We start from the raw sequence: 18,688 nt of genomic DNA, 5'->3' as shown, positions 1-18,688 counted from the left end.
TGATCTCTTCCGGGCTCTCACTCTAACTCCTACCGAAACTCCAGCTCCCCAGGGCACACCATGGACTCAGCAGCCAAGGACGAAATACAGCCCACACTTTGTCCTGGTATGAGAGCCTTGCTATCTGGGCTTGGGGGAAGAATGATGGCAAGAAAAAGAAATGGTAAAAGTGGGGTTGGGTTTTCCTGCCAGGTCCGGCTAGAGCTCTGTAGGATAGTTAAGAGTGGGCTGTCCTGGGGATAGGCCGAGGAAACAGAAGGGCAGCAAGTTTGTTAGCCACAGGCCATCCCTGACTGACACGACTGCCCAGACTCTTCCTGCCCAGGGCCTGAGTGGCCAGAGCAAGAGAGGGCAGAACAGCTGGCTCGGGGTGCAGCACTCAAGTGGGCTTCAGGCATCTTCTACCGGCCAGAACAGCTGGCCAGGCTGGCCCAGTACCGCAGCCGTGAAGTACAGCGAAACTACTCCTTGGAAGCACGGATCAAGGTGGGTATAGGACAGGGGAGCGGTAGTGTGGGAGTGGGCTGCAGTGCTGGCCAGGCCTTGCTAGGTAACTCTCTCTACAGTCAGTGGTGCAGTCATACCTGGAAGGTGTTCAGACCGGCGTGTGGCAACTGGCCCGAGCCCTCGAGGCTGTGCGGGGAACCCGGGAAGCCCTGAGCCAGGCCCATCACTTACTCCAGGGTTTGTCTCAGACCTCACAAACGCTGAAGCCCCTGAGGGAATGTGTTGTCCAGCACAAGCAACTTCAGGTCCTGACTCGGTTGCTGCCAAGACTACAAGCAGGTGCGTGGGGTGCAGGGGCCCCTTCTAGTAGTCCACAAACACCCCTACTGATCAACGTCTGGAACTTTAGGAAAGGAATTGTGTGCAGAGGTGCACCGCCAGGGACATCCCAGAGAGGAATCAGCTTCAAAGAGTATATGAAAAAGGCATGATCAGCTCATCCTGGGGTTTAACAGCTGGGGCTGTTAAAGTCAGCGTGGAAAGTACATTCTGTGGCTGTGAACACTGTGACTTCCAACCTGGGAGGGCTTTGGCTGTAGCTCTGGTAGATCATGTGCTTAGTATGTGCAGGGCCCTAAATTCAATCCCAGACATCCCCCCAAATTACACATATATATAAAGTACAATATATACTTGCATCCACACACACACACACATATATATGCATATAAATACCAGTATAAATGTAGCTATGTTTATAAATATTTCCCTAAAAAGGTGGGTGAATAGCAATTACAGTGGCTTCCCATTTCTTTTGTTATTTTGTCTGCCTCTGGCATTCTTTTTCAAGACTTGTATTTTAAGTGAATGTTTGAGTGCCTGGTACATGCAGGGGTCAGAAAAGGACTTAGATCCCCCTGGAACTGGAGTTATAGGCAGCTGTGAGCTGCCACATCAGTGCCAGGAATCAAACCCAGGGCCTCTGCAAAAGAGCAGCAGCAAGTGCTCATAACCACTGAGCCATCTCTCTACTCGGCCACCCACCTCCCCAGTATTCTTGATTTCATGTTCTATTGGCTCAGGGGTTGACATATGGCCCAACTCCAGGCCTTAGTCTGGATATTCAGATTAACCAATGCTTTTCAGTGCTTATTAGTAAATATTTAACCCACCACAGCAGTCTCAAGACCTCAGTATCCCTTGCTGTACCAGTGGCACAGGTGGGAAGGCTGAGGCCTCAAGCCACCTTCTTTCTTCATTAGTGCCAGCTGCCATGGCCCACACGCAGACCCTGATAGATGCTCAGCGATTCTTGGAGGCATATGTGAGCCTGCGGGAGCTAGAGCAGCTGCAAGGGGAGACATGGACACCCCTAGGAGGGCAGGAGTTGCCCATCTTCCAGGGCCTGGGCCTTCTGGCTGAGGCACTGGGCCAAGCTGTGGAGGCCGCCGCAGGGGCTGCAGGACGGCTGGCACGTGAGGATCCAGCCCTGCTGGTAGCTGCTGTTCGTGTGGCAGAGGTGGAGACCGAGCGTACAGTCCTGGAGCAGACACCCCGAGACTGGCGGCAGCGATGTCTTCGGGCACTACAGGAGGGCCTGGAGCGGGTACACTTCTCATCGCCTGTGCTACCTGAACCAGGAGCCCTGGCAGGGTGGCTTGAGGCTCTGCAGGTAGCCTTGCCTGCTGAGCTGGCAACGGCGGAGGCACTAGTGGCACCCTGCTGCCCACCAAACTACCACGTGGTTCAGCTATGGGCCCACACCCTGCACAACGGCCTGCGCAGAAGTGTGCGGCAACTCCTTTCAGGGCCTGAGCTGGGAGCTGCTGACACCTTTGCCTTGCTGCACTGGGCATTGCATGTATACATGGGGTGAGTGTTCTTGGAGAAGTGGGAAGTGGGGAGATTGGAGGCTCAGTATGACATCCTGCTATCTATCTCTAGGAAGGAAATGATGGGACACTTGGACCTGGGGCCTGAGGCTGACGTGTCACAACTAGAACCCCTCCTGACCTCGGAGGACATTGAGCAGCTGGAGGCAGCATTTGTGGCCCAGGTCCAGGTGACGAGTGACTGCTGCCTTAGTTGAATGGTTTTTGTTGTTGTTGTTTTTGGTTTGTTTTTTTGTTTTTGTTTTTCAAGACAAGGTTTCTCTGTGTAGCCTTAGCTGTCCTGGACTCACTTTGTAGACCAGGCTGGCCTCGAACTCACAGCGATCCACCTGCCTCTGCCTCCCTGAGTGCTGGGATTAAAGGCATGCGCCACCACGCCCGGCTAGTTGAATGTCTTATCATTGGTACTCTGATGCCTTATCCTTTCTTGCCAGGTAAGTGTGGCTCAGTGGCTGAAGAAGGCACTAGTCGGGGAGGTAGCCGAGTGGAACAGGGAGCAGGAGCCCAACGCAGACCCATCTGGTTTCTACCACTCACCAATGCCAGCCATTGTCCTGCAGGTGGGTGAGAAGTACCCAGGTATGTGGGTGGCTCCCACAAAGGAAAGGGGAGATGGGGCCTGCCCTGGGGATTTCTAAAGGCTGCTCCTCCCTGTCTGTAGATCCTGGCTGAAAACATCCGAGTGACCAGCATGATCAGTGACTCGCTGCATCGCCGGGTGTGCGACATGGCTCTGTTAGAGCTGGGCGCGTTCTTGAGGAGGTTTGCCAAGCGGGGTGGGGTGGGGGTGTGGGGGGGGAAGGGTGCATTTACAATCTCCGGTTGTGCTCCCAGACAGCCAAAAGGGCTCTGAGTGAATAGGACAGGCCAGTGGGGGAAGGGTTCCTTTAAACAAGGACTTGAACGTGGGACAACAGTTCTGGGGGATGCCAGAGTAACAGCAAACCCAAGCAAACTCTCCCCGCCCCCATCTTCAGTTTCAGTGACGCTCTGATCCGCTTCTCTCGAGGCCATCTCAGGGGAGAAGCTGTGGCCCCTCACTACGTGCCCTACCTACTGGCTGCCCTTAACCACCAGTCCGAACTGAGGTACTACACTTTCACTAAGACCCTTCTGAGTATCTGTGTCACATGGATGCCACCCACATTAGAACCACACAAAGATGGGGGTTCCAATCCTAGTTCTGCCAATTGCTAGTTGTACAGCAAGGTACTTGTCACTTGTCTTTTTTTGTTTTTCGAGACAGGGTCTCTCTGTGTTAGCATTGGCTGTCCTGGACTCACCTTGTAGACCAGGCTGACCTTGAACTCACAGCGATCCGCCTGCCTCTGCCTCCTGAATGCTGGGATTAAAGGAGTGCGCCACCACACCCAGGAACTTTTCTTATTCGTATTATTTGGGTAACAATAAAATAGTCGGAGAATCATATGAGATAAAGATGTCAAATAACTACCACATTCTTTCGGCAAGTATTTATCAAGGCTCTAGTCTATATTAGATGTCTGATATGTCTATATATGTCTGAGATTGCAGCTATGAATAAGAAAATTTTCCTCCCACTCTTCCTCCTGCTCTGAGACGAGAGTGGCACTCCGTAGTGCAGGCCGACGTCAAACTGGCTAGCTCCTTGAGTATTATGCTATTTGTAGTTGGTACAGGGAGGACAGACATACAAGCTGAGGAGTTTTACTCCCTCTTGACTAAGATTAGCTCCCCTCCGAAAAACAAAATAACAGGAAAGGACAAGACAGGGCTCTGGGCATTCCTGTCCTAGCCTTTCAGAGTACCTGAGACCATAAATTCAGAGCCGCCCTTCCCGTCTCCTCTCCTACCGGACACTTTGGACCACAAGGTGGCGCCAAAATGGATGACTACTGGAGGGCCCTGAGAGCCTTGGCCTTGGTCCTGAAGTAGTACTTACGGTTGGTTCAGATCTTCGGTATCAGTCCTGCTGCCTGACGGGGAAGCTTCCGGGATCTTAGCTCCAGTAGAGGCCGCGCTGGACGACGTACTGAGGAGGGTCTGTCGCCTGGTATTGGAAGCACTGCAGGTTGAGCTCCAGGTGAGGATGGTAATATGAAGGGAAACACGGTATATTTATGGTGGTCTCTACGGGATCCGGATCATTTCTCGAGCCCCGTCTCTGCTACGCTTTCCTTAGCCCCTGTTCGCCGCTCTGCCCTCGCGCCAGTGGCTATTGAGTTCTGAGTTGCTGGACGGCGTGTGTGCACAGACTTCGCACTTCTGCCAGGACTTCGGGCGCGTGCGGAAGCCTGCTGTTCAGGTGGGGCGGGGAGCGGAAAGCTGGGGGCAGTGATGATGGCAATCTATACTCAAATTGGTTACTGTCCTGCAGCTGCTGCTGGCAGAGGCGGAACGAACCGTGGTGTTGCAATACCTACGCGCGCTGATGCAGGGCCGCCTCGTGTGCCGAGGTGCGGACGAGCGGACCCAGGCGGCTGAGCGCCTTAGGCACGATGCCGCCCAGCTTAAGGAGCTTTTTCTTGGTTTGGTGAGAGTTCATTGGGAGGGCAGACAGCCGAGACTCTCGGTAGGAGCTCAGGACCGGCTAGAAACCCTGTTCTAACGTGTTCAGGGCTTGGAGGAGAGCGCTCATTGCGCGCCGGTGCTGCTTTCGCTGAGTGAACTGCTCAACCTTCACGACCCCACGCTGCTTGGCCTGGAGGTGGCAGGCCTGAGACAGCAATTTCCTGACGTGAGGTGCGGGGGGGGGGGGGGGGTGGGAGGAAAGGTGGGGGGAAACAGGAGGAGGGGCTCAGGAGAACAAGGACCAGACTCACGCAAGTGGTGGTATTCTTGCAGCGAGGATCATGTCTCCGCCCTCTTGGACCTGCGCGGGGACGTGTCCCGAGAGCATCGCCAGGCAGCACTCAGCTCGCTGCAGGCCGGCCCACCGCCCTCACCTTCCACTGGCCGCCGGGCACTCTTCAGCCTGGTACCGACGCCTACGCCTTCTCTGTCCTCCTGCCTCCCTTCGAGTCCCTGCTCCTGACACCTATTTGTCTGCGTAATAAAGCCACGTCTACCGCACGTCTGAATCTGTGTTGGAGCACGCGGGTGTTGAAAGCAGCGGTGAAATTAGGGGTCCATGTACAGTGGCAGGCATATCTAATCCTGACTGCAGTCCTAGTATTCTGTCAGCATCTCGCCTATGCGGGCATCTGTTCTTTTTGTGGACTGCGTCCCCCGAACCCTTGGTTCCTGTGGAGTTCTCAGTACCCACGTATCCAACGGCTGGCTACAGTGCCTCCACCACCCTCACTAGTCTCTTTAGAAGCCCGGAAACTTGGGGAAGGGAAAGTCTAGGACGACACCCCGCCCAGAGGCGTAGCGTGTCAGTGAATTCCTTCCTCTTCCACGCTCGGTTCCGCCCACAATGGGCTTAAGAACGCCCTACGGCGAGACTGAGAGTGACGTGAGCTTGCGCATCTTCGTGTGAGCGTGCGCGCGCCCGAGTGCGTGAGCCTTTGGCGCGGGCTTCCATGGTCTCAGCGGCTAGCGATCGGCTTTGAAGAGCAGGAATTGCGGACAGCAAAAGAGGCGCGATCAGGTGCGGGCGCGGCACGCGGACCGAACCCCCATCCCACTCCAAACACCGAGACTAAGCATGCGACTTGACCCCTCTTGATTTCGGAAAATTTCCCGGGTCCATTGTCTTCTAGCCCCGCCCTCCATTGGGCACGCCCTTCACCCTGTCCCACCTCTTATTGGCTTTCAGGGCACGCCCCCTCCCCAAGACCTCTCGATTCCCATTGGCTCTCCTCCCATGTTAACCTCTTTCCAAGGGTTCTTATTGGTGTGGACCACACCCTCTCATTTGTCACCAGACCCCGCCTTCAGCAGCCAGGGACTTTAGCCTTACCTAGCCTTCATTCATTCTGTGTCTAGTGAGTACTTGGGACGTGAGGGTGAATCAGACCCTCCCTGACCTCGGGGAGTTCAGGGCACAGTGGGGAAACATGGACCTAGCCTCAAACCGTGACAGCCTAGAGCTGTCAAGAAGCCATCAAGACCCTGGGACCCTTTACACACCGGGAAGGCTTCCCAGAGAAAGTGAGGCCTAGACTGAGCCCTGAAAAATGGTTAAGAGGTTGCTCCAGTGACATACGGCCAAAGAATTCTTGGCAGAAGAACCTGACACGTGAAAGAAACAGGTGCATTCTGGTAATTACGGAGAGGTAGGTGGAGTGAACGAAGGGGAAATGAAAGAACTGGCCCATGCAGTGGTCAATAGGCGTCCAGGAAAGTATAGTTTGAAGAAGGCGAATAAGAACTGAGATTAGAAGTCTTTTTTTCGTTCAAGCAGCCGACCCCTAGGCAGAGTGGGTGAGGGCTCCGAGGAGGAGGCTCGATTCTAGATGGGGATTTAAATTTGGGGAAGGAATAATTCTAGGTCTTGTCTTTGATGGTTATTTATTTACTTATTTATTTTTGTTTTCAGCCATTTATTTTGGATGACTTTCTTTCATTTTTCATTTTTATTTATGGGTATGGACATATGCATGTTCCTGTGGAGACCAGAAGAGGGTGTTGGCCCTCTGCAGCTGGAGTTATAGGGCAGTTGTGGATGTCAGGAACTAGATTTGGGTCCTCTGAGAGAGAGCAGCAAGTGCTTCTAAGTGTTGAGCCATCATCTCTCCAGCCTTATGATTCCGTTTTTTACAAGGACTTGGGTTCATTGCTTCATTGATTACAGTGCTGGATCAGGAACTGTTCCAGAAGCATAGTTGCCAATCCTGGGAAGGAAAAAAGCAGATAAAACCACTAGATACAGCGTACAAACATGAAGTTAACTGCAGTACACTTTAGATAGCAACAACTGTTACAGAAAAACCATAGTTGCCGGAGAGAGAGAGGAGGCTTGCTCTTTTGTAGAGATTTGCTAGAGCTGATTTTCTTTCATTCATTCATTCATTCATTCATTCGTTCTCTCTCTGTGTCTTAAAAGATTTATTTATTTTCGTATTTGTATATATAAGCACTCTATTTGCATGTATGACCGCATGACAGAAGAGGGCATCAAATTTCATTATAGGTGGTTGTGAGCTGCCATGTGGTTTCTGGGAATTGAACTCAGGACCTCTGGACAAGCAGCCAGTGCCCTTAACTGCTGAGCTATCCCTCCAGCCCTCATTCTCTCTTTTCAAAGCTTTTTAAGACAGGTATTGCTATGTAGCCTAAGCTTCCTGGGCTTCCCAGTTTTCCTGTTTCAGCCCCAAGAGTTCTGGGATTACAGTGTCATGTACCACTCTCACCAAGGGCAGCTTTTCTTCTGCTTTTAAACTTTATTAAAACATTTTCTTGTATTTTGATCATATTTTTATCCTTGCCCAACTCCCCCCAGACCGTCTCCACCTCCCTACTCACTCAGCACCCAAAATCTCCCTCCTTCCTGCTCTCTGTCTCTCTGTATCTGTCTCTCTCTGTCTCTAACGTGTATATGTACCTGGGGCATTTTTTTCTAATAGTATGGTATTTATGCAGTTTTTAGGATACTAAGAAAGAGACCCATTCTATTCTATGGGGGGAGGTGCCATTTTATACAATAGGCACATTCAGTTTAAGGTACCTACTAAATAATAAAAGTATCTTGAAGGTCAGGTATGTTGGCTCAATACTGACCTGGGACCAGAGAGATTGAGGCAGGAAGACCAGCATAGGCTACGTAGGACACTCTTGTCTTAAACGTTAGATATGTATGCAAAGTGTCGATACTGATCTAGGGTTCGTGGGAGGAGAGTCTGAACTGATGTATTTAGTTATTTATTTATTTAGTTTTTTGAGACAAGGTTTCTCTGTGTAGCCTTGGCTGTCCTGGACTTGGTAGACCAGGCTAGCCTTGAACTCACAGCGATCCACCTGCCTCTGCCTCCCGAGTGCTAGGATTAAATGCGTGCGCCACTGCGCCACCCGCCACCGGGCTTGAACTGATGTGTTTAAAACCATGAGAGTGAGGGCCAGGGATAAAAGCCAGCAGGAGAGCGCATACTTACTGTGTACATGGCCCTGGGTTTGATCGCCTGTGTCAAAACAAAACAAAACAAAAAACCCCACGAAAATCGGGATCGCAGGCCTCTAGGGCAAGAGTATAAGTGGAAAGGATGAGTTACCATAAACGAGCCTTGGGATGTTGTAGTGTTAAGAGGTTGGGAGATAGGGATAGGATGACTGACAAGCCAGGGATGTGGGAGGAAAACTAAGTTCTAGTGTGTTTGGAAAAGGAAGCGGGCATTGTGTTCCCAAGCTAAAAGGATCAACTGCACCTGGTGCTACAGATCAATGTGATGATCCTTAGTCACCTTGGTCAGCCAGTGTGATGGAGAGCAGGATGTACACATGCTTAACAACGGCAGTGAACTTAGGAGGGAACAGGAACGAAGAAAAAGGAGACGGCGTGTATGGCAGTGTGCCGCAACCAAGAGCAGCTGCAGGGAGCTGTGCGGGGAGGCGGGTAAAGGCTTTTGTCTTGTGTTTTAGGACGGAGGAATAATGGCGTGTGTCCTGGCTGATGGGAGGACTCCTGGAGAGGAAGACGTGTGATGTAGGATCAAGGAGAGATGCTTGGATTGGTTCCCTGAGCAGGCAAGGGGGTTCAGAGGCTGGGGCCTTCTGCCAGTCTCTGGGGGAGAGACTGGGTTGCACTAAGCCCTGGCACAGAGTCAGGGGTGAGTACTCTGACAGTGGCCTTGGATGACCACTGGGAAAGAGTCCTCAGATAGGAGACAGGCCAGGGGCTGCTTTGAAAGTAGTGTTTTTCCTCTGCTTCCAACACACAGGTTCCAATTCAGTTCTGAACCTACGGGACGGGTGTTGGGGGGGCGGAGAGAGAGAGAAAGAGAGAGAATTTCACGTGGGGATTGTCATGAGCAAGGGGCACTCATTCAAACTGTCTGATTACAAACAGGCAGCGAGATGTAGGGGGAGGGGAGAGGGGGGAGAGAAGGGGAGAGGACAGGGGTCAACGTGAGACTGAGATACCCCTGTCTGTACAAAGGAGTCCAGGGGGCTTCCCTTACCTATGTTCCATCTAGGGATCTGAGGCCTGTATTCTGCCAACTCCTGGGTTACTCCAATAGACTGGATGAGTGGTAAAGACTGAAACTAGAACCACGGTGAGAGTCTTGGTTTTAGCTCTAGGTCTGGCCACCAGGGACAGTTCTAGTAAGTAGGGAAATGTGTAAAATTCTTTCTCTTGCTTTTGCCCCACCTCAGACTATTTGGGTAAACCTGGTGAAAGCAATGGACACTAGGGAGGGTGGACAGTTTCCTGGGTTCCTGGCAGCAGACCCTGGACCCAACAAGGATTACATGGGACACAGGGCTTTCTCCTCTGACCACACCCACTCAGGCCGGTCTCTACATGCCCTTCTGTGTCCCCAGAGGTCAACAGTGTGGAAAGTTGGCACAGCGGAGCTGGATGTGACCCTCAGGAGAGAATGGTGCTGGATTCTGGGGCTCAGGTGTATGAGCAGGCACCCCCCAGCCTACCTGCTAGTCCCCCATCTCAGCACCATGACCTGAAGCCCTCAAACCAAAATGGGCCACCCTTGTACCCCTGGCCTCGGTCCCTGGCTATGCCCCTGGCTCTGGCAGTTCCCTCAGCACCACAGCCCAAGCCTACGTGGCAGGCCTTCTCAAAGCTGCACTTGGGACAGAGTAGCCACATGCGTCGCAGTGAGAGCACCTACAGCGTAAATAGTACTGGCCGCCGGGCGCGAGGCAAAGCCCCACTCGGACGGGAATGCGATCCAGGTGGAGGGACCCTCCGGCCTGCAGCCTCCTTACCTCACATTGCTAAGACTCGAAAGGACGGAGGCAATGGTAGCAACAAGAGCCCCTGTATGTTGGTGGCCCTGAGGCCAACCAACATGAACCAGGAACGGGAGAAGTTTTTCCAGTCTCGTTACACCTACAATCCACAGTTCGAGTATCAGGAACCGATGCCAATGAGTGTGTTGGAGAAGTACCAGGAGGCCTCTGGGCAGTTCATCCATCAGGTTAGTCCCACCTGCCCATTTCTCCCTGGCCCTGACTACCCAAGGGACCTAGCCTGACTAGTGACTGTGGCCCTGTGTACAGGCAGTTGGCATCATTGAGGCTGTCCTGGAGAAGTTTGGCACTTACGAACACTTTGAGGCTGCCACAGGGGGCCAGCTACTTACCAAGTGCCAAATTTGGTCCATTGTGCGCAAATACATGCAGAAGGAAGGCTGCGTTGGGGAGGTAAGTTTGCTGTGTTTACAAGACCCATCTGTGTGGCTGATCGGTCCAGCTACACACCTGGCCAGCTGTAATCCCCAGACGTATCCCTGCCCCACCCCTAGGGAAGTAAACGCTGGCTTTGAAGGGTGGGTATTCTAGCCACTGTCCAGACTGGCTGCTTTGTAGGATCAGGGGCCTGTCTGCACACTGGCTGGCAGGGCTTATAAACCATGCCTCAGAGCCCTGTCACCCTGCAGGTTGTGGTACAGCTGAGTGAAGACCTGCTGTCCCAGGCAGTGATGATGGTGGAGAACAGCCGACCCACATTGGCCATCAACTTGACTGGAGCTCGCCAGTATTGGTTGGAGGGCATGCTGCGGCATGAGATAGGTCAGGCTGTGGGTGGCATTTGTGTGGGTGGGTAGGACTGGAAAGTGCTGAGAGATGGGGACAGGGCAGTGTGGGGCCTCAATAGTCCCCTACTTTCGTCCCCCCTCCCTCTGGGGGGGGGGTAGGCCAGGGATACACGCCCACTCTCTGGGCTGACCTTGTATTCTTTCTCATTTGAGGGGTATCTCTCCAATTCCTTTCTGATTTCCTTTGATAGTGAAGGGAAGGTTTCTGAGGTTCTAACAGGCTAGCAAGAATCCTGAGGGACCCACCAGGGTGGGTGGCAGGCTAGATCCTAGGAATGGGGCTCCTTGAAGACACGTGGAGAAGAGTTAAGGAGAAGGTAAACCAAGCTAGGAAGAGGAGCACAAGACACCAACCACTGTCTGCCCTCACCAGGTTGTTCTGGGCAAGAAGTGGTTTTGTTTGGAGCTTTTGCACATCTGTCAAGAGGACTGGCATGGGCACAAGGATGTTGGGGCAGAGTGGCATGTGCTTGGTCTCAAGGAGGGTTAGGTAGGGCACAGTAGGAGTTGGGAGGTAGAGGTAGAAAGAAGCCTGCCCTGTACCAAGAAGTGTCCGTGTCTGGAGTTGGGTGAGAGTAAATTTAGGTAGGGCTTGGCATGACGTGTATGAGGTGAATTTGGGGGGCATGAAGATCTAAGAGTCTCCACTAGAGAGGCCCTAGGAGTGAGTTCAGCCACTACCTCATCCTTCCCACAGGCACCCACTACCTGCGCGGTGTGAATAACTCTCGACAGCCTTGGCACAGCACTGAAGGCAGACTGCAGTATGGGCTTCGGCCTGCCAACCCCACTGAGGAGGGCCTGGCCAGCCTGCACAGCGTGCTGTTTCGAAAGCAGCCGTTCCTGTGGCGCGCAGCCTTGCTCTACTATACCATTCACCAGGCTGCGCGCATGTCCTTCCGCCAGCTCTTCCAGGATCTGGCGCAGTACGTGCAGGATGAGGACGTACGCTGGGAATACTGCGTCCGTGCCAAGCGAGGACAGACGGATACCTCCCAGCCAGGTGGGCGCTGCGGGGCGGAGTCAGAGGAATGCCCGGGCTTGGGCAAAGGTGAAGGGTGGCGGGTAAGAATCCGTTGGTTCTCCTTCTCGCAGGCTGCTTCAGCAAGGACCAGGTGTACCTGGACGGCATTCTGCGTATCCTGAGGCACCGAGAGACCATCGATTTTCCGATGCTGACCTTGCTGGGCAAGGTAAGTGGCCGCGTACCCAGAGGCCCCAGTTAGCTCTTCCTCCTTGCACCTCTGACACATGCTCAGTGAAGGCCTGGACATCAGGCCTCTCTTGGAACTTGGGTGGAAGTAAGAAGACAAAAATGGCCGGGCATGGTGGAGCACTCGCGAGGCAGAGGCAGGCAGATCGCTGTGAGTTCAAGGCCAGCCTGGTCTACAAAAGTGAGTCCAGGACAGCCTACACATAGAGAAACCCTATCTCGAAAAACCAAAAAAAAAAAAAAAAAAAAAAAAAACCGACAAAAATGAAACAAAATTTTGGTAACCCAGGTGAGGTGTGACCTTGCCTGCAGGCACATGCGTGTGTTTCAAAGGAGGTGAGTGCTCCAAGACTGGGAGCAGTCAGGAAGTTCTTGGGAAGAGAAATGGCCAGGGACCAAAGTCCTGAGTATCTTGTCTGTACTGGGTTGAGGAATGCCAACCTCATCAGAAGCAAAAGGGAGCTGGAGGGGCTATAGTAAAAATGTGGCACAGGGGGCTGGAGAGGCTCAGAGGTTAAGAGCACTGGCTGCTCTTCCAGAGGTCCTGAGTTCAATTCCCAGCAACCACATGGTGGCTCACACCTATCTATAATGTGATCTGATGCCCTCTTCTGGCCTGCAGGGGTACATGCAGGCAGAATACTATGTACATAATAATAAGTAAATATGTCTTTAAAAAAAAATGTGGCACAGGCTGTGCTTTAGGAGGCTCCTACTGGGTGTCCTGTGGGAAGTGCATAGAAAAGAAGGGCCTAGAGAGGCAAGAGGAGGAAGCCTTCCATCACTTTTACAGAATCAACAATGGTCTATCCTAACCAAGCAGAGTCCTAACACTAACCAGGTAGTGGCCACAGTTGCAAAGGGATGAGCTACAGATGGTAGAACTCTTTATCTCTTTGACTCCCCAAATGGGAAGATGGCAATCCCAGTTGCCATTTGTTGGTCCTGATTGTGGGGACTATAAAGGCTGGGGGCGGGGCAGTGGGGGAGGGGGAGCACAGACAGCTGATGCTCAGCAGTCTCGTGTTGAATGTGGGAGATAACCTGAGAGATACCAAGGTGTCAGTTGAATACTATTTATAGAGGTGAGGGGATAAACCAGGCTGGAGAGGAATGGGTTGCAGAACAGAGATAAAAGATGGAGAGAAAAGGCCCAGGGAGGAGCCTAGCCTGAAGGTATCTGTTGCAGGAATAGATGAGGAACAGAGGCATCATCTCAGGAGAAAATGGCTCTGAAGCTATCAGTAGATCTGGGACTAGCTGCTTGAAAGCTGAGGGTGGGGTGGGGTGGGGTAGGGGTGGAGTGGGTGGGGGGGCTTTGATTAGCCCTGAGGTTCAGTTTCCTCCCTATAGGTCTCCTATGAAGATGTGGACCAACTGCGGCCCCATGGAGTACTGGATAATACCAGAGTGCCCCACTTCATGAAGGACTTGGGACGCTACCGGCAGCAGCTGGAACACATCATGGCTACCAACCGGCTGGATGAAGCGGAGCTCGGCCGCCTGCTGCCCGACTGACGTTGGTTAAGGGTTACAGAGTCAGAAGTTCTTGACAGAGGTCTCAGATCAGAATACGAAGCTCTTTATGGTTGCATAGCCTAGGTGTTTCTTGGGGGCATTTGGGAGGCCAGGAGCATCTCGGGAAGATGAGAGACAATGCCAGAAGCTTTTTGTCCTTGCTAGCCTTCCTGTGCGGCCTGTGAACTAGTGGCAACATTGTCACACAAACTCTTGGACGTGGGGGAGACCTGGGGAATAGAAGGAGAGCTGAGCGAACCAGAATGTGAGTTGCTTTGAGAATAGAAACTTGTTCCTGCATGAGATGGCTTTGGGTGTCTGGTACCAGTCTTTCCCCCATCCCCCCACCCCCCACTGGCCTATTGGTGCTTCTTCAGCATTCGTACTGTCTACCTCTCACTGGGGCTGGTGGAAGTTGGGGTCCCCTCTGAGGTGACGTGCCTGAGCATAGGGTCCTGGCTTTCACTCGGGATTCAGAGGCCCAGCTGGGCTGGGGTTTGCTTTTCAGTTTTTTTTTTTTTTTTTTTCCTCTCACCGGTCATGTGTTATTCCATGTTTGCCTCCGTGTATTTAGTCCATGCCTCCAGCTGGGGCTGAGAAGCAACAGATCCTAAGAGTCCAGTGCAGGGACAGGATCCTTTGACAAGGTACCTTTGTTCCTAGTTCCCCCTTTTAACACACACACACACACACACACACACACACACACACACACACACACACACACTGGACTTCAGGTCTTGAGGGTCCAGCACTTGGCCCCACCCTCAGTCCCTACACTAGGTTGTCCCTGCCCTTAACCACAGCCTCACAGCTGGTCTCTGGCAGTGGTTACGACAGGCTGGGCACAACTGCGATCAAACCTGCAGGGCAGGCCTCTAGGATTCGTTATCTCCTGTTCAGGCCAGAAGTTCCGAGCTGGTTGATGCTTTCATTTTAACTTCTGGTTCAGCCGTGAGAGACTGAGCCAGTACTATCCCTACCCTGGCCTTTTATTTTCCCATCTGCGAAGCTTGGAAACACAGCCGGGAAATTCTTAATTCATTTACTTAATAGATATGTACAGAGCTTCTTGTGTATGTCTGCGGCTGGTTAGGCCCCCCACCCCCACGGCCCCAGCTCCCAGTTTAGAGGGAAGCCAGATAATTAAACAGCAGTTACAATGATGTGTGTGGCCTCTGTCTACTCAAGTTCCCTCTCAGATCCCTCCTTCAATACTGTGAGCTCCCAGATTTCTCCCCTTGGCTTGCTCAGTACACCAAGCCTAATTAATGATTTCTATGGAGTACAACTGTTGCCTACACAGGCTCCCAAGTGGCTCGTGAAGGTGGGGGTTGGGGGTCGGGTGTAGAAAGCAATGGGGCAGGTGTCAGATTCCATTAGGGGCCTGGGTCTGAGATCTCCAGAAATACAGCTTGGGCTATTTTGGGAGTAGAATGTGTTTGAGAGGGTGGGGGGCCATTTCGTACAAGTCTGCTCAGGTCAGTGGGATTCAGATCCACGCCCACCCTCCGTTCCTGAGCAAAGAGCCAGAGTTGTGGAGAGTCAGGTCCAGGCTCAACCTCTGGAGTTTATTTATTTTGCTGTAAATAGAGTCTTGGTGCATTGGGTCGGGCAGGCTCTGGCAGGTTCTCAGGTCTTATCCAGCTTGGGTAGGGTTTGGACAGGTCAGGCTGGCTTTCAGGAATCTAGAGAGGAAGAGGATGGTGGTCAGTGGGATGGGGACCAGGCCCCACTTCCCAGTCCACAACCACTAGCAAGTCTGTAAGCAAGGGTTTAGGTGCTCTCACAACCTTCAGACTCATCATCTGCTTCTTGGAAGTCAGGCTCCGGCTCCGGCTCTGGTTCTACCTCTACCTCCGGCTCTGGTTCTACCTCCGGCTCTGGTTCTGGATCCATTTGTTGTTCCAGGTCCGGCTCATCCCCTTCAGAGGCTTCAGCTTCTAGTTCTGGCTCCTCTGGAGTTCCAGACTGCACTGCCTCAGAGCCCTCAGGACCTCCAACCTCCTCTTGCTCTGAAGCTCTGGGCAGCCCAGGACATGTGGTCCCCGAACTGGGTGCCTCGGGCGTCCAGTGGCCCGGACATGGAGGGTCATAGCTGCGGTCCCGGTAGCCTAGGGGAGGAAGTGGTGTGCTCAAGGCTCAATTCGCCCCTCTGTGGTTAGTTATCTCCACATTCTCTGCCCTCCACTTACCCTTAGCTTCGCCCCGCCCCCAATCCACGTCTGCCCCTCACCTCACCCCACCCCCTTTCCCGATTTCATCAAGGCTCCACCCTCCTGGTGCTCACCAGGCCCCACGTGCTGCCAATCCCAGGCGGGGTCTGGCATGCGCACAGTATGTTGGGCACAGCGCAGTAGCTCCTGGCAGGCTGCCTCGCCCTTGCTCTGCACCAACAACAGCAGGCGGCGCACCCTGCGCTCTGCATCCGGCAGCGCATCCAAGGCTTCATACTCCGGCCCGGTGAGGACACCCCGGGCCACCAGCGCGTCCAGCAGCAGCCCAGAGTCAGCCTGCAAAGTCTCTACCAGCCGTTTCCGTTCCCGGTCAATGGTCTCCGATGGCCTCTCCTGTGCGTTGCCCATGTTTGGGCTATATCAAGGAGGAGGATTGGAATGGGGATGGGACTTGAGGGAGCTGGCGATCCCCAACACTGACCTCTCTCCTAAGAGTTATCTAAGTTCACCTTGACGTCAGAGTCTGGATGGCTCCTCAGCGCAAGACCTGGAGGCCGGGGGCACAGAACTCACCCTCCAACCCCTTGGCTGCTTCTGTCCTGACTCCGCAGGTTCCTCTTCCAGCCCCAACCTGCCTGCGGAGTGCTCCCCCTAACTAGGACCTCCCTCCTTAGCCTCAGTCACTTGCAGAGCTGGCCACCAGTTGAGAGCCAGTTTACCTGAGTTCTTTTTTCTAAACCCAATTCCTTACCTAAATAGGCAGAAAACCCTAGGATTAATTCATACCTCCTTCCTGAACCCCCAAACCTTGGATCATGGTAGCCTGCCTGATCTCTCATACAATCAGGTCTGCACCCAAAGTGCTGAGGCACCCATGTTCCATTCGCCTAACCCTGAGGTCCCAGAGGTCCAGAACCTTACCCCTTCCCTCACCAGCACGCTGCAGCTTCAACATAGTCTTGTGACTCTTCCAGGTTATCTAAGCCGGAGAACTGAGTTTTAATTTTAATTTGGACAGACTTCCTGGCGTGGGGCAGGGTCAGGGGGGGGGGGAGTAGGGGGTGAGCGGGGGGGGGGGCACCGGGTTCCCTGATGGCTCGGCAATGACTCACCAACCATCTCTTACTTGACCTTGAAAGCCCAGCTGCCAAGGCCCAGCTCTTAGAAGCCATTAAGGAATGTTTACCAACCTTTAGCTTTCTCCCCATGGATTATCCATTTGGAGATGCTGCCTCAATCAAACCTTAAGAATCACGTACAAATTAGTCTACTCTGCCCACAGGGTTGGGTAGCCTGACCCAGAAAGCAAGGAAAAAAAGAAACCCAGCCATTTCCCCCACCTTTGTTTTATAAACTACAGCAACCTTCTAAGTCTCCTCTGCCCTAAATGTCCCTGCTTTTCCTTCTTCGAAGCCCATTCCCTCACATCTAAGTGTCAGCCCTTCCCCAAGGCCACCAAGCACAGACCAGGGGCATTTCCTCCCTTTCTGCCTCCTATCACAGATGCCTTGCAGTCAATCGCTATGAGCCTCTGCCCCTTAAACCCACCAGCAGGAGCTTGCCCCCTGGGACGATGAACGCCCCTGAGTACTCCCACGCCTCCCCCTCCCCTCCCGTCAACATAGGGGAGTTTTATGGACAAAGAGGTTCAGAGAAACCCAGTACAACTGCAATCTGACTTGCCCTAGACTGAATTGTATCTCTTGTCTAGCTAACGCCAGGCCTAGCCACCCACCACCCTCTGTCCCATTACCCACCAAAGAATCTAAGCTACCTGGTCGCGCTATTTTAATCCCCTCTCACGCCCTTGGACAGTCATATTCTTTGCCATCCCCCGCCCCCCATTCAGCCCTTGGAGAACTAACTATGGTCCTGCCGCCTTAGCCTTTGCCAAAGCTGTTGCCTAGGTCTGGGATACCCTTCTCTCTCCTCTCCTCTCTATGGATCCAGCCCTCGAGATGCAAAGGCTCCCAGGCCAACCCCAATTCCCCGAGAGTTTTGTGTGTCTTGGTCCTACACTACACTGTGTGCTCAGGACCTCAGCTCTCCTCAAGACTGTCTCTCCAAAGACTGTCTCCCACCACTGATTACAGGGAAGGGGGTGAGGCCAGCACCTATTCTGGCCACTGGACTTCCACGCTCCCCCCCAACACCCGTCTCTGTACGCTACATTATTTTTATGTTAGCTGCATTTTCCTTTGAGATTATCAGAGCTCTAAGGTGAACGCTGGTTATGCCCCGTCAGTACATCAAAAGATAAGCCTAAATGTTACCCTGAGCTCCAGGTGGAGAAGCATGTGACCAGGTCTTGTCTGGGATCCCCAGCTTGGTGGTTGGCTGTGATTGTAATGGGGGGGGGGGGGGGTGAGGCGGGGGAGATGGGAGGAATAAGAGCTGGAGCCGGTAGCGCATGCGCAACCGCAAGGGTACCTACATTAGCCCTCCACTCAGTCCTAGAGCTTCAGTTCTGCGGAAGGGCGGGGCCCACAGACCTTCGAGCTTCGCTGCTGGTGGTGAGGCGCGGGATTCTGCCCAATCTGTTTCCTTTCCTTCCCTGCTGGGTGGAGTCGTGCTTGTAGTCCGGAGAGTTTCGGACTGCCCCACTCCGGAGTTGAGCCTCGCCGGGGCAGATGACAGTGCAGAAAGGGTTGAGCAAGTGGGGTGGGGACGCGAACAGCAGCTGCCACAGGGGCGGGGCGTCCAGGGCTGCCGGGAATGGGGGGGGGTGGGGGAGGGGCTCACTGGTCCTGTGAACTCGAACGCTGGACATGGAGGACACGCAGCCCGCTATCCTTTCCTGCT

General features: G+C 53.3%; 3 protein-coding genes across 8 annotated transcripts; 2 read left to right on the top strand and 1 right to left on the bottom strand.

Annotated features, from left to right (window-relative positions):
- Nucleotides 1-60: 60 nt before the first annotated feature.
- On the top strand, nucleotides 61-5,383 carry Exoc3l1 (exocyst complex component 3 like 1). The gene is made up of 13 exons (XM_051168848.1): nucleotides 61-106; nucleotides 296-486; nucleotides 567-786; nucleotides 1,710-2,319; nucleotides 2,392-2,509; nucleotides 2,774-2,899; nucleotides 3,001-3,101; nucleotides 3,317-3,427; nucleotides 4,272-4,401; nucleotides 4,501-4,623; nucleotides 4,696-4,851; nucleotides 4,936-5,060; nucleotides 5,163-5,383. Exons 1-13 carry the CDS (start codon nucleotides 61-63, stop codon nucleotides 5,350-5,352), a joined length of 2,247 nt encoding a protein of 748 aa, XP_051024805.1. The 3' UTR covers nucleotides 5,353-5,383.
- Nucleotides 5,384-8,823: 3,440 nt separating this feature from the next.
- On the top strand, nucleotides 8,824-13,933 carry Matcap1 (microtubule associated tyrosine carboxypeptidase 1). 2 transcript variants are annotated; one of them, XM_051169098.1, is made up of 7 exons: nucleotides 8,824-9,025; nucleotides 9,741-10,357; nucleotides 10,440-10,583; nucleotides 10,820-10,952; nucleotides 11,676-11,981; nucleotides 12,074-12,171; nucleotides 13,545-13,933. In XM_051169098.1, the coding sequence occupies exons 1-7, from the start codon at nucleotides 8,869-8,871 to the stop codon at nucleotides 13,707-13,709; spliced, it is 1,620 nt and encodes a 539-aa protein (XP_051025055.1). In that variant the 5' UTR covers nucleotides 8,824-8,868; the 3' UTR covers nucleotides 13,710-13,933. The 2 variants fall into 2 exon arrangements, with proteins under 2 accessions (XP_051025055.1, XP_051025056.1); XM_051169099.1 differs by having other exon boundaries at nucleotides 8,836-8,942.
- A 1,537-nt stretch (nucleotides 13,934-15,470) lies between these two features.
- On the bottom strand, nucleotides 15,471-18,560 carry Nol3 (nucleolar protein 3). 5 transcript variants are annotated; one of them, XM_051169024.1, is made up of 3 exons: nucleotides 18,317-18,560; nucleotides 16,000-16,301; nucleotides 15,471-15,823 (listed from the first exon to the last, which is right to left on the bottom strand). In XM_051169024.1, exons 2-3 carry the CDS (start codon nucleotides 16,292-16,294, stop codon nucleotides 15,486-15,488), a joined length of 633 nt encoding a protein of 210 aa, XP_051024981.1. In that variant the 5' UTR covers nucleotides 16,295-16,301; nucleotides 18,317-18,560; the 3' UTR covers nucleotides 15,471-15,485. The 5 variants fall into 5 exon arrangements, with proteins under 5 accessions (XP_051024981.1, XP_051024979.1, XP_051024982.1 ...); XM_051169022.1 differs by having other exon boundaries at nucleotides 18,379-18,559; XM_051169025.1 differs by lacking the exon at nucleotides 18,317-18,560 and adding an exon at nucleotides 18,160-18,226.
- Nucleotides 18,561-18,688: the final 128 nt, after the last annotated feature.

Source organism: Acomys russatus, chromosome 26 (assembly GCF_903995435.1).
Source record: "Acomys russatus chromosome 26, mAcoRus1.1, whole genome shotgun sequence".
NCBI lineage: Eukaryota > Metazoa > Chordata > Mammalia > Rodentia > Muridae > Acomys > Acomys russatus.
This window is presented reverse-complemented; position numbering and strand designations above follow the sequence as displayed.